Source organism: Echiichthys vipera (assembly GCF_963691815.1).
Source record: "Echiichthys vipera genome assembly, chromosome: 9".
Lineage (NCBI taxonomy): Eukaryota > Metazoa > Chordata > Actinopteri > Perciformes > Trachinidae > Echiichthys > Echiichthys vipera.
The window spans coordinates 26,042,523-26,054,821 of record NC_139834.1 but is presented as its reverse complement, the minus strand read 5'-3'; the positions used below and the strand labels follow the sequence as shown (position 1 = coordinate 26,054,821).

Sequence of the window (12,299 nt, the reverse complement as noted above, 5' to 3'; positions counted from 1 at the left end):
CAGGATAACTTTATTCATAGAAAATAAAAATCAAAAATGTATTAATTGCGATAATCATGAACTCAGTCTGAAAGTTTGCTGATTTTACACATTTGGACCACGTGTTGACACACCTGTGATGGAGAGAAATATCATGCAACGGATACAATTTTAGGCAAAGTACCTCTTTGTGTGACAAACTTGCCTGTTTACATAAGCTTCAACAGAGGGAATTTAAATGGAAATCATTAGTTAGTGGGCAATGTGCGCTGTTCCTCTTTTCACCAGCCGAACACGGAGAGAGAAAAGTGCACTTGTCACTGAAGTGAGATGATTTTAATATTCAAAGCCAGTTATCAGCCAAGACCCAGAAACAACGGTAGGTGTGGCACTATTAACCTGACCAAAGCTGAGATTGGATTTACGCAGCTCAATGCAAGTGTGGTGTACGTTGTAGTTCTGTTAAACATAAACTATTTGACATACACCTGGAATACAGAAGCATGTGTTTTTTAACTTTCTGGCACTCTACCCTTAACTAGACAAGCATTAAGTATTATTTATAGATCGTGAGCATGCATCCCTGACAACATTGTAATGTTTTGTCTCCCATAATCTAACGACATTGTTTTGTGTCTGAATAAAGTGCAAAACACGTATCTGGAAAAAACTAGCCGTTGGTCTCCTGGAAATGTTGGCAGTGCTATCTTATTCCTCCACATGGGCTGTTGTTTTCCTGTCGGCTTATCGACAAAACTGACTCACTGTTCTCAGCTGGTCAAATGAGCTTCAGTGACAGACGAGGTCTCCTCTTTAAACAAAGGGGGGGGCAGAGGTGGTTTCCAATAGTGGAAACTGTAATACTACACGGAATCAACTGGCAACGTGAACATGGAACAGCAACGACGATTCTGCATCACCGCAGCGTCGGGCTCATCACAATGCTTAACCATTGTACCGCTGACGGTATAATCACAAGGGGACAGTACAAATGGTTCCTTTATGACTAAACCCCCACAACTCTTCACTGCAAATACAGTAATGACAAAATGTGTGGAAACGCCAACCCTTTCCCAGTATAATGATAGACTAAAATCCTCCCTGAAATGGGGAGTCTGATTGATACTATCATCAACAGGAGAGCACGTCTGTCTGATCGAGATGGCACGCATTGTAGTATTGTTCCCCTGTGGTATTTCAGCTCAGGAAGTACAGAACAAGCCACAGAGCGACAGTCATACATGCCTCAGCCGGCGACAAACCATGGAAACCAGCTGAGATGAAAACAGCTTTTACCTTTGTCTCAGTGTTTTCCTCTGTCTCTGATCTATCTGCTGGTGGCGTCGGCCCCTGGGGCAACTAAACGCCCGGCCCTCGCTCAGTTCACCACTGTTTATTGTAAATGTCTGAGAAAAACGTCACCAATGTCTGTTTAACACATTTAATTGGAAAAGAACTCTAGTCATAACAGTGGTTGCATTAGACTTTCTTGTTTTTTGTCATTTGAATATTTTAATGATAATAAGATGTACTTATTTTCATTCATTCATTTCTTTTTTTAAATAATTAAGATATAGAGAACAGGCTTAAAGGGCATGGAGAGAAAAGATGAACAGAGACACCGACCCTGCGGCCACTTTTCATCAACGCCACACCAAACAGATGAAGGATTTATTTGCTGTAGTGACAGCAGAGGTCACTGAAAACATTGCGGTCAAATATGTACGTTCATCAGTAGGCTATTACCTGCTTGTCCTTCATGCTCCACCACATCAATCCCTCTTTTTTCACCTCCTTTATCAACAGCACCCCAATTACTGGGCCTTTTAATGAAACTCGGGACACTCAGCTGCTGTGACATCTTGCGATGGTATGTAAGGGCACCGCCGCTGCTAAAATTCACAGGATCATTAATATCCTCTGCTCTCATGTTTCACCGTAAAAAATACAAATAGAAGTCTACGATTACGGTAGAATGCCTTTAGTGTATGGTCAAAATGGTTAACAGCCTTCAGGTTTTGTCATTGTGGTTGAAAAAAATTACATCCATCCGTCCAATTATTATTATTATTAAATATGCAGACAAGGCCATAGTTCTTAGTTTTAGGGATGCACGATATACGTCAGTGTAGATGAGTTATCATTTGATAATGGAACATTTATATTATTATGTAATTAAATTACAGCCTTGTATGTCATCCAGTAATACAAAGCCAAAGTACTTTCATAACTTAACAAGCACAGCATCTACATACTACGTAAAAAGCCCGGTTATTAATTTATTTTTAAAATACAAAAATGTGATATTATAAGTTATTTTCTAGGTATCAACCATGAGAAGCAGGTAATTATTGGTTAAAAAAATCCATATTGTGCATCCTGGAAATTTATTTCAGGGTTTGTTTTCTACTATTCGCTGTTAGTTGTGATAACATTTTTCTCCCCGCTACTGAAGTCCAATAAAATACAAACCACCACATACAGTTTTTAGAAGTGACAGTTATAGTGAGTGATGTGCAGGGATGTCCTACGTACTAAAGTTATGCATGTGCACATACACACTCGTTTTGGTTGAACTCTTCATCCGTGTACTTAGGTTCAAGTAAAAATGGGGACCATCAAACTGAAAGGACTCACCATCATCTTTGCAATACTCTGATGGGAGCCACTGCAGCAATGACACAAGGATCTGGATTTGACTTGATAGCTTATGCAAAGTTGAGACACACACAGTTCCACTATAAACAAAACGGTGATTAGTATAGTACATCCTTGTGAGGTGTACCAGGAAGCAGCTCAACATGCAGTGCTTTATGGAAGTGTTGTACTGTATGTTCTAAAGAAAAGAGGTTGTAATTTCAATGTTCCTCTAACGCACCAGCGAGCCTGGCAGCTGCACTGTTTGATTCACTGGGGTCGACGCCAGATCCGGCTGGATTCTATAGTGAGAAAAACCCACAAATCTGCCAAATAACATTAGTCAGAATTCAGCACTCTTTGTCCCGTCAGAGGAGAAATAAATGCCTTTGTGTTTCGTGAGGTTGGATTATGTTAAAGGCATACAGAACACGAGGGTCACATGTCAAACACCTGTGGCACGACACATCTGCTATCTTTTCCGCCCTTATAGAGTATTTGTATCAACTATAAACTCCCTGACTGCTAACACTGCATTTTTTGTGAGTTCGCAACAGCCACAGTGGCCAAGAAGAGACAAGCCGATTGCTGCTGGAGTCAACATTTCAGAGGTCACCTTGCAAACAAATCTGTACCCGGTCAAACAGTACAGAACAGTTGTTACATTTAAACGCAACATTTTACACACCCAACCAAATGACCCTAACAAAACACACATTTTGATAATATAATTATTTACTAAACACATACAGCCGGTATCTGGAAAGTATCTGAAAAACTGGAAAGTATCTGAAAATCAACATTATATGAACCAATAATGTCAAATCTACAATCACTACTACATACAGTACATGTATCCACTGCTGTTCACGGTGTTCAGCACAGCTCTTAATTCCACACGAGCTAAGCTGGTCAATGTTTCAGGGACATCATACAAATCATTACTGGTCCACAGATGTGCATGTGGTTAATAATATGTAGGAAGAGAATATACACACAATGATTACCAACGCTGGCAGATCACTGTCCTTGATTTAAACATATAGATTATTATTAAAAGTGATTACAGTTGGTATTAGTACTGGTTAGTCATTTAATATGGTAGCATTAAATAGTTTATAAATTGTGTTTTAATAGTAAGTGTTTTCGCGCTCCAGTAACTAATGACATGCACTTACATGTTATAATATTTCTGTATAAACTTGAGTTTTTTCGGATGTTTAACTAGGGCTGGCCAATATATTGATTTTATATTTACATCGTGATACGATACTACATATTCTCTTAGATTTTGGATACCATAATATCGTCAGTGTTGTCTTCACCTGGTTTTTAAAGGCAGTAAATTATGTAATTTTGGACTTTACAAGATTGTTATATAACTGTTGTATTAGACTTATTTGCCCTTTAGTTATTATATCCACATCACTGTTGATTTTCTATTAAAAAATACCATTGTGTCAATATTCTGTCAACTCTACAATATTGTGAAAACATTGAAATATGGGTATTTCGTCAACATATTGTGATATTTGATTTTTTCTATGTGGCCCAGTCCTAGGTTTCAGTAAAGTCCTTTAAAATGTGTTTTACTCTGTGTGTGTGTGTGTGTGTGTATGTGTATGTGTATATGTGTGTGTGTGTGTGTGTGTGTGTGTGTGTGTGTGTGTGTGTGTGTGTGTGTGTGTGTGTGTGTGTGTGTGTGTAGGGCTTTGATTCACAGGAAGCTATAAGCCAATTTCCTGCAGACAGTGTGCACACAGAGAAACAAAGACGGAGGACTGAGACACAAACAGCCCACCACTATGTTGGAAAAGTGAGGACACAAACTTGTGCGGTGGTTGGAAACAAGTGGAAGGAGTTCATTTAACTTTAAGTTGGCCTTTCGGTCTGACTTTAGCTACAGGACAGAAATAAAACAACAAAACTCATAAACACATGCGCACAAAATGCAAACTGATGTAAAACATGAACACTGACGCCTGGCACAGGTTTGATCCTACCGTTATTTCACTTTGCAGCAGCAACGCAGCCTATATCAAAGCTTTCAACGTCGCCACTTTAGGTCACCAAGGGCAGCCATAACTCTATAACCCTCTTTACTAATTAATAATTAACAAGGCGAATATGTAACGGAGTTGAAATGTAAAATATGAGGCGTCAAGTGCGCGTTTAAGGGGTCTGAGTTTGGCAGGGAAAAGTTGAGGCGCCCCTGCTTTCTTGCTGCCAGCTTCAGTTCAATCTCGCCCGCTCAGTCCGGCCGCTCGTGCGCTGCCACAGGCGGTTAAACCGTGACCGTGCGACTAGTAACAGTCTCAAGAACAAAGTCCACTGTACCTGCGAGATGTCATAGCAGTCTCTGAAAGCTGTCAAGTGTCCACAAACGTTCCCCTTTCGCCTCTGCGGAGTCGCTGCGAGGAGTGAGAGCTGTTGAACCTGCGTTTGGTTTGGGCTCCGCGGCGCTACTGACACGACTTCCGGTTGTTGCCTTCAAAACAAAGGCCTCGTTTGGAGCGTTCGTAATAGATAGAGAGATAGATAGATAGATAGATAGATAGATAGATAGATAGATAGATGGATAGATATATATATAGATAGATAGATAGATAGATAGATAGATAGATAGATAGATAGATAGATAGATAGATAGATAGATAGATAGATAGATAGATGGATAGATATATAGATAGATAGATGGATAGATATATAGATAGATAGATAGATAGATAGATGGATAGATGGATAACTTTATTTATCCCCAAGGGGAAATTAGGTCATCGTAGCAGCGGTACAATACAATCCCAAATACAAAATGTAAACTACAATAAGAGTACAGTAAGGCGAATTTAGAACACTATATTACAATATACTTAGTGGATTTTAAGGTGGAAGATAACGAGGGAAAGGTGCATTTTTAATGACAGTGTAAGGATTTAAATAATAAGTCACTTGTATGATGTGAGTTTATTCCCTGAGCGTTGCTGTGAAGCGTTGTACACTCTGATGGCAGCAGGTAGGAATGATGTAATGTTAGATTTGTAGTAACCACTCGTTTAAAACATCCCTGTTCATATTATGGCATGTTCTATTTCTTTATGTATTTTTATTGTGTATGAGAAATAAACAAAAATAAGTTTTTATATGTAAATCATAAATAAGTCATAGAGTGTTGTCTACACCTTGTCTGTAAAGTGTCCTGAGATAACTTCTGTTATGATTTGGCACTATAAATAAAATTGAATTGAATTATTTCATCAACTTATTTATGTAAGCGCTGCAAGATTCCAGCTTCTGCACTGGAATCTTTTTTCTGATTTATATATTTTTAGTAAAAAAAAAAAGCTTTTCATTTAGGCTGTTGACTCTAAACTAACTTCAACCATTCCATTCATTATGAAAGTACAACATGGTGTTGCCCACTATCGCATTTTAAAGGCTATTAAGGTTCACCTACTTCTTCTTGTCAAACATGTCCGTCAGCTTTTATTTTGCAGGGCAGGCTTCTCTTCCTGTCCAGTCCTGACTAACCCTGGGTGCCTTGATGCATCTGGAGAGCGTTGGTAAAGTTCACTGGCACATTCAGGTCAATATCAGAGACTTTTTATGGTGTTTTAATATAAGGGCCATTGAAATATGCATAAATAAACTCTAATCCGCTGAGTCATAATTAAAACAGGGGCACAGGTGGGAGAATGGAATGTGCTTATGCTAAACTATGATTAGTTGCAAAAATGAAATACCTGTTGATTTACATTTATTTTTAATTTTATAATAATTGAAAACGGTGGTAACCAATGATTGATAAGCAAGAGGATAGTACACGTTTAATATACCCTTTAATGTAAACTAAAATTAAAAAGTGCCTTTACAATTCATACTCACGTCTACTAATAGTATAGGATACTGTCAAATAAAGGCTGGTTCTCAGTATTAAGGCACCATTTTTGTTTTATTTTCGTCTGTTATGTAACAGTAATAAACGTGTCAGTGTTTTTGTAAAGCTCTGTTATTGTCTTGTGAGAGATAAGGCAGGTTTATATACCTCCCCTGGTACTGGGACAGCCTTCTCTGGAGTGGTGGGGGAGTGGAGTAAGAGAGGCACAGCAGCATTGACGTCACCAGCCTGTGGTTATCAGTGGAGGTTAATCTACTGGGGGATGGATGGGCTTATGCAATTGTCTGTGAGCTCACAGGCTTCACATCTATGGATTTGCTTTTCCACTGTTTGACCCAGTGTGCTGCTGCAGCCTACAGACAAACACTGAGATGATAGAGACGGAATTTCTTCTCTCTGTGGCATTTAGAGTAGTTGCTTTTTCTCCGCCAAAATGCAACGTGCCCAAGGCAGGATACATGGGTTTCAACATAGGGCTTATTGTTTGGGTCTGGTGAGCAGTTGAAGTGATCCTGTTGAACAATGGGAGGGCATTACTCTCTGGTCGATACATAGTGGAAATTGATGAGGAGGGTGAGAATATTGGAATAACACTGAGTGCACATTTAGTGTTTAATGTGATTGATACAAGACCGAGGGACTCGAAAAACAAAGCCATTATCATTTAGTTGAGATACATGCTGGTTTTAAAGAAAGATGGAAAACTGTTTTTGTGCTGCACCTACATGCACATTATTTAGAAGGTAACACGTTGGCTTCTGCACGTATGTGGAAAAGGTCAATCAAGCTGTTTTAGTGTCTGTGTATGTTGTTGTGTGTAGGTGGGGTGGGATTACAAATAGTCAAGGCCTTAAACACTGTAATTGGTCCATTGACTCTAATGGGAAAACAATCTAGGTGTAATAACTTTAAAGCTCGTACTTTAAGGTGCAGTTTTGGTGAGTGTCACCCTGGCAACCAGAATGTAAGTTGTTGCGTGGTCATGCATGTGATGGGATTTGGTCCACATTGAGTTGTATGACCGCCGATGATGATAAACCATGGAGCAAAGTGAAATAAGGGTGAGGTATGCTTTAAATGACACTGCACATGCATGCTTTTAGACTACACAGCATCACAACAACAGCGAAACTCCGACAGAAATGACTTCACCCCTGAATGATTACGCCAGTCAAGCACGTTTCTAGAGTGTCCTGATTGATTTTCACATTAAACAGATTTTAATGGAAAATGAAGGATGGCTGGAAGAGTAGAAAAAAAGAATAACGGGGTTTGCTAAATGATGAACTGATGTAAAGAATACATAAGTTGTAAAAGAACTGCAGTGGGAGGGAAAGGTCTGACAAGATTCCTGGACTGAAACTTTTTTTTTTTTTATCACCATCCAGACTGATGTCCTGTTGAGTCTAGAGAGACAGAAAGACTCAAGAGCACAAAGATGTGTTTCCCACCCAGGGGAATGTAAACCAGGATGTCCCATCTACCCTGAGGTGGCTGATTCTATAGGCTCGTGGCCTTTGACCCCTTTTGCCCTGAGACTTGCAAATCTCCCCGTCCAAAGATTGAAAAAAAAAAAATCCGGGGTAGGGAAACAAAGAGGACTTATACTGAGAGTGATGCGGCTGGACAGCTGGAGCCTTGTCAGGGAGAAAGAACTTTTATTACAATGTGGACGTAAAAAGCTGCGAGAGAGGAACTTTACTTCACATGGGGAGGAGGGGGGGTGGGGTGAGAGTGAGTTTTGTTTTTTGTCTGACCAACATTAGAGAAAACATTCTTAAACGATCGTTCCGTGATTTTCTAAGAAGAGTTTCTTCCATTACAGATGATATCACAGACTCTGGGGCCTGTTTGGCTCAGGGTGGACGGTCTGATGAAATATCCAGAGAGGGCCTGAGTTTGTTGCATAATTCAGAATTCCACACTGACCTTTGAACAAACTGCATTCCCCACCATGTGTTAAAACAGCACATCTTAAAACGCTCTGGCTGCCTCTGAACTCTTCTGCTGCTTCTCTCAAAGTTGCTCAACACATGAATCAAAAACGTGGTTCTGTGAATCCTGCGTCCTCCTCTTCTTGCTCCCCTGGGTGTCACCCGCTGATCCTCTTCTTCCACTATCTGCTCCTATATGTGGATGTCATATTTTGTTTTGATTTGAATTCCTGGAAAACCCTTTAATCAAACTACTTATGCTTATTAACTTAAAAAACAATCTTTCTCCACTGAGTAAAATGATTTCATCATACACCATTTCATAGTTTTAATTAACACAACACACGATACCGTGTCCTTCTCTGTTATTAGCAGGGAATAAATAAAACCCATTAAATCTCAGGCTTAATGAAATCGCTCAAGACAGATTAGGAAAGTACTGAATGATGTATGAAGCCGTGCAGCTTTTTTTCTTCTTTTTTTTTTAATTCCAGTCTTTCAATTAGCAGTTGGGCACTAGAGATTGCTGTAGGTGATTTGAATAATAAGAAGTAAACATCACTGCAGCCAGAAATGCTGTTTATCGATGTGTGTACGAGCATGCCGACTTAAATTGCCGCTGATTTGGAAAACACTGTTTGTCTTGGAAGTTTCAATCAAAATGTGAGCAGAAACATCTCATTAAGACACACCACGGATTGAAGTCTTAACTTGTGATTGCTTCAATATACGCAGGTGCCTGGAAACTAGCAATGAACAGAACTGGGATACTGTGAATTCCTAAGATACTTGAGCTTTGCCTCCAAATTATACTTAAATGATTGCAATTTTAACTGATCTGAACATGGAAATATATGGAAAACACCCCTGGGTGGGCTCTTTCATTAGCTACAGAAATTGTACATGAGTGTACTTTCACTGACTTGGGCATGAAACAAATGTCTAATTTCTAATATTATTGGATGGCCCTAGAGTAAAGGAAAAAGTGAACAAAAAAATTGAATTTCTGGCCTATAATCATGACTCTTTGGTTTCACTTGCTAGCTTTTTTGAGCGCTTTTCAGCACATGTATGGTAGAGTTTGTTGTCATGAGATGGTTCAATTGTCGTCATGTGATCCAAGTATGGAGCTTTTGTTACGTGATAGCAGGTGGTCATACAGCTTGTTTCGGGTCTATTAGGTCATATGATGGCAAGTGAACGTTCTTGATTTACTGATGGAGACCACTGGGAGCGGAACCGCCAGGATCCTGTAGGTCAATTGTCAACGCACTGGGTATCCCTGCGTGATGGTCCACTACCGTCACTGTTTTAAACACGGGAAACATGTGGTAAATGTTAATCAAGCAAAACTATGACAACATAAGCACTTGGTTACGGCTATGAAAAGACTGTGGGTGGTGTTAAAACAAGTATGTTTGTTGCATAACTAAGTGACACATGGGACACAGAGGACAAGAACCGCAGCCTCCTTGCAGGGTTCCCACTATTTCTACTAAGACATTGCCAGCAGTTTTTCTTGAAAATACAGCACTTGCTTTCAAATGGTCATAAACTGTAATTAATCAGTAGGCCTAGTATTGACACATTCAACCCTTGGCTTCTCTGGAAACTATCCTTGTCCCTTCTGCTCCATAAAATGATTTATATATGAGCCAAAATGAAAAGGTAGCATTCCACACGTTTCTGGTAAACACGCTTTGAATTCTTACTCTTCAGCTCATCCTACCAACAAGACCAGTTTGTAACAAAAATATGCACTTTGGTTTGTGATCTGACTGAGGGTCTAAAATACATTAAAAGAAATTCCAAGACAACACAGATTATTTCCGTGATGCGGTCATATTATCCAATTTCCAGGCGTTGCCATTGCAGGAATACTAGTCTCTAAAATTCCGGGTTTTCCAGGATTCATGGGAACCCTGTCTTTGATGAAAGTTCTAATTTTTTTTTTTGACCAACTGAAGCTAACCCCCGGCTCAGCCTACTCTCCTGTTCTGCTAAATGGAAGTTATGCTAGTGCTAACCAGGGGTCTGAATGCGTTTAAAAGAACAGAAATGAGCTCTCAGAGGAAGTGTGTGACTCTTAAATGAGCCATTGTGTATAGTGTGATCAGGCCGTCAGTGATTTAACCTCTGTAGCTGTATAGGTGCTTCCCGGTCTCTGGTAGATCAGACTGGGATACGCTTCATTCTTCACTGACGGCTTTCTTCTTCTGGTAGCCTAGATGCCTAAAGGCACGTCGCTGCCATCCACAGTCCATAGTTATATCCATTATATTATATCCACAGGAACAGTTTGATTTCCCCCCCAAGGACTGCAACAATGGCGGCTTTGGTGAGCACGGTTGGTCCCTGGATCTTTCACGGAGAACTTTGATGACGCTTACCGCAATCTCAACGCTGATTGGCTGTCGTGGCACAGCTTCACGCGATGGAAGCTTGACGCTCTCATCGCCCCCATCGCTTTTGGTGTGAATGCACAGTTATCATTTAAAGAGTCGCCGAAATGCAAATCAACTCCAGATGACGAAGGAATCAAGACGGCTGACAAGGATGGGTTCCATTTGGTTGACATTTTATTTCATGGTGGTAGGAACACAAGACAAAGGTCATAAAGTTAGTAATGTTCAGGTCATGCCACTCTTACTCGGTGCACTGCCCTTTGAGGAGGTTTGCGCAGTCAGACAGTAGTTTATAGAGGCCAGACATGGAGGGTAATCCACAGGTAGACATAAATAAGGAACAGAAAATAGATTCAAAAAACAGTAAATAGAAGATTTTTTGTAAAAAGCCAGAGGGGACATTTTGTAGAGGCCCCTTGGGATTTTCTTTTGTGTATGAGCATTATTACTAATATAATTTTCATTATTATTATTATTATTATAATGTATTACTCCTTTACATTATGGGGATGAGGCTAATACACTGGCTAAAATAAGGAAACAGTTATATGGATGACGTCTTTGTCACCTGCTCAGACTCGAGGTGACCGGTTTTTAAGGCAAATAGTTTCCACGCAAACCATAGACTGCAATTGTCTTTGATGTCCTTGAGTCCATCCAAATACACAGGAATCTCTCCTTTATTACGGGTTACCACCCAAACGGATCAAATTCAAAGAACACTGTGGTAAAATTAGACCAGTCTAAGGTTAATAAGAGTGAGTGCTGGAATTTAAACGTGTATTGGGACACGAGAAAAGAGTGTCCTGGTCTGAAGTGGACACTCAAGAGCTTGATTACACACAACACAGTTATAGCTTAAGGGCTTTCTCTCCCCCATGTACATAAGTATATCATTGTGTGGGCGAACAGACAAGTCAGACGTGGTTCCAGTGTATATTACTAAAAACATTAACCTCCACAGATAACACATTTGCTAAATTTACACTTAAAAAAATTGCAGGGCTGTACAAAAAAAAAAACAGGTTGTTTGATGATTTAAGAAGGAAAACGTAAGAACTTAAGAAAGAGAAAAAACAAAACAGCACAAGACCATTTGATACTCAACCACGAACAGGCATGATTTTGTCTTAGAATATTGCCAAAGTTCTCATATCAAAACAAGTGTCCTTAAATCAGCTTATTGTGGTTCAGCAAGGACGACTCCGCGTTGCATCAGTTCACTGAACGGTACAGAATTCGCACTAGTAGAATACAAACCCATGCGTTACTATGTTAATTTGCAAGTACTGTAGGATTATGCATCTTTTCCTGTTAATGCGGCTGTCATGGCTTCAAAGTGGTCACAACATCACCACAGTCTCTCTCTCTCTCTCTCTCTCAACAGCCGAAAAAAAAAAGAGTCCTCCAGGAATGCTCTTAGGTCAAATACGAAAAGAAATTAGGTCT

General features: G+C 39.8%; 1 protein-coding gene across 1 annotated transcript in view; it reads right to left on the bottom strand.

Moving 5' to 3' along the window:
• Window positions 1-5,031, bottom strand: part of ptpn11b (protein tyrosine phosphatase non-receptor type 11b) — a gene marked incomplete at its 5' end in the record, with an annotated part of 43,978 nt that extends 38,947 nt beyond the window's left edge. The window contains one exon of the mRNA XM_083920686.1: window positions 4,954-5,031. Within this exon, the coding sequence (XP_083776812.1) occupies window positions 4,954-4,967 (14 nt within the window). The remainder of the gene's footprint in view (window positions 1-4,953) is intronic.
• Between the last annotated feature and the right edge of the window lie 7,268 nt (window positions 5,032-12,299).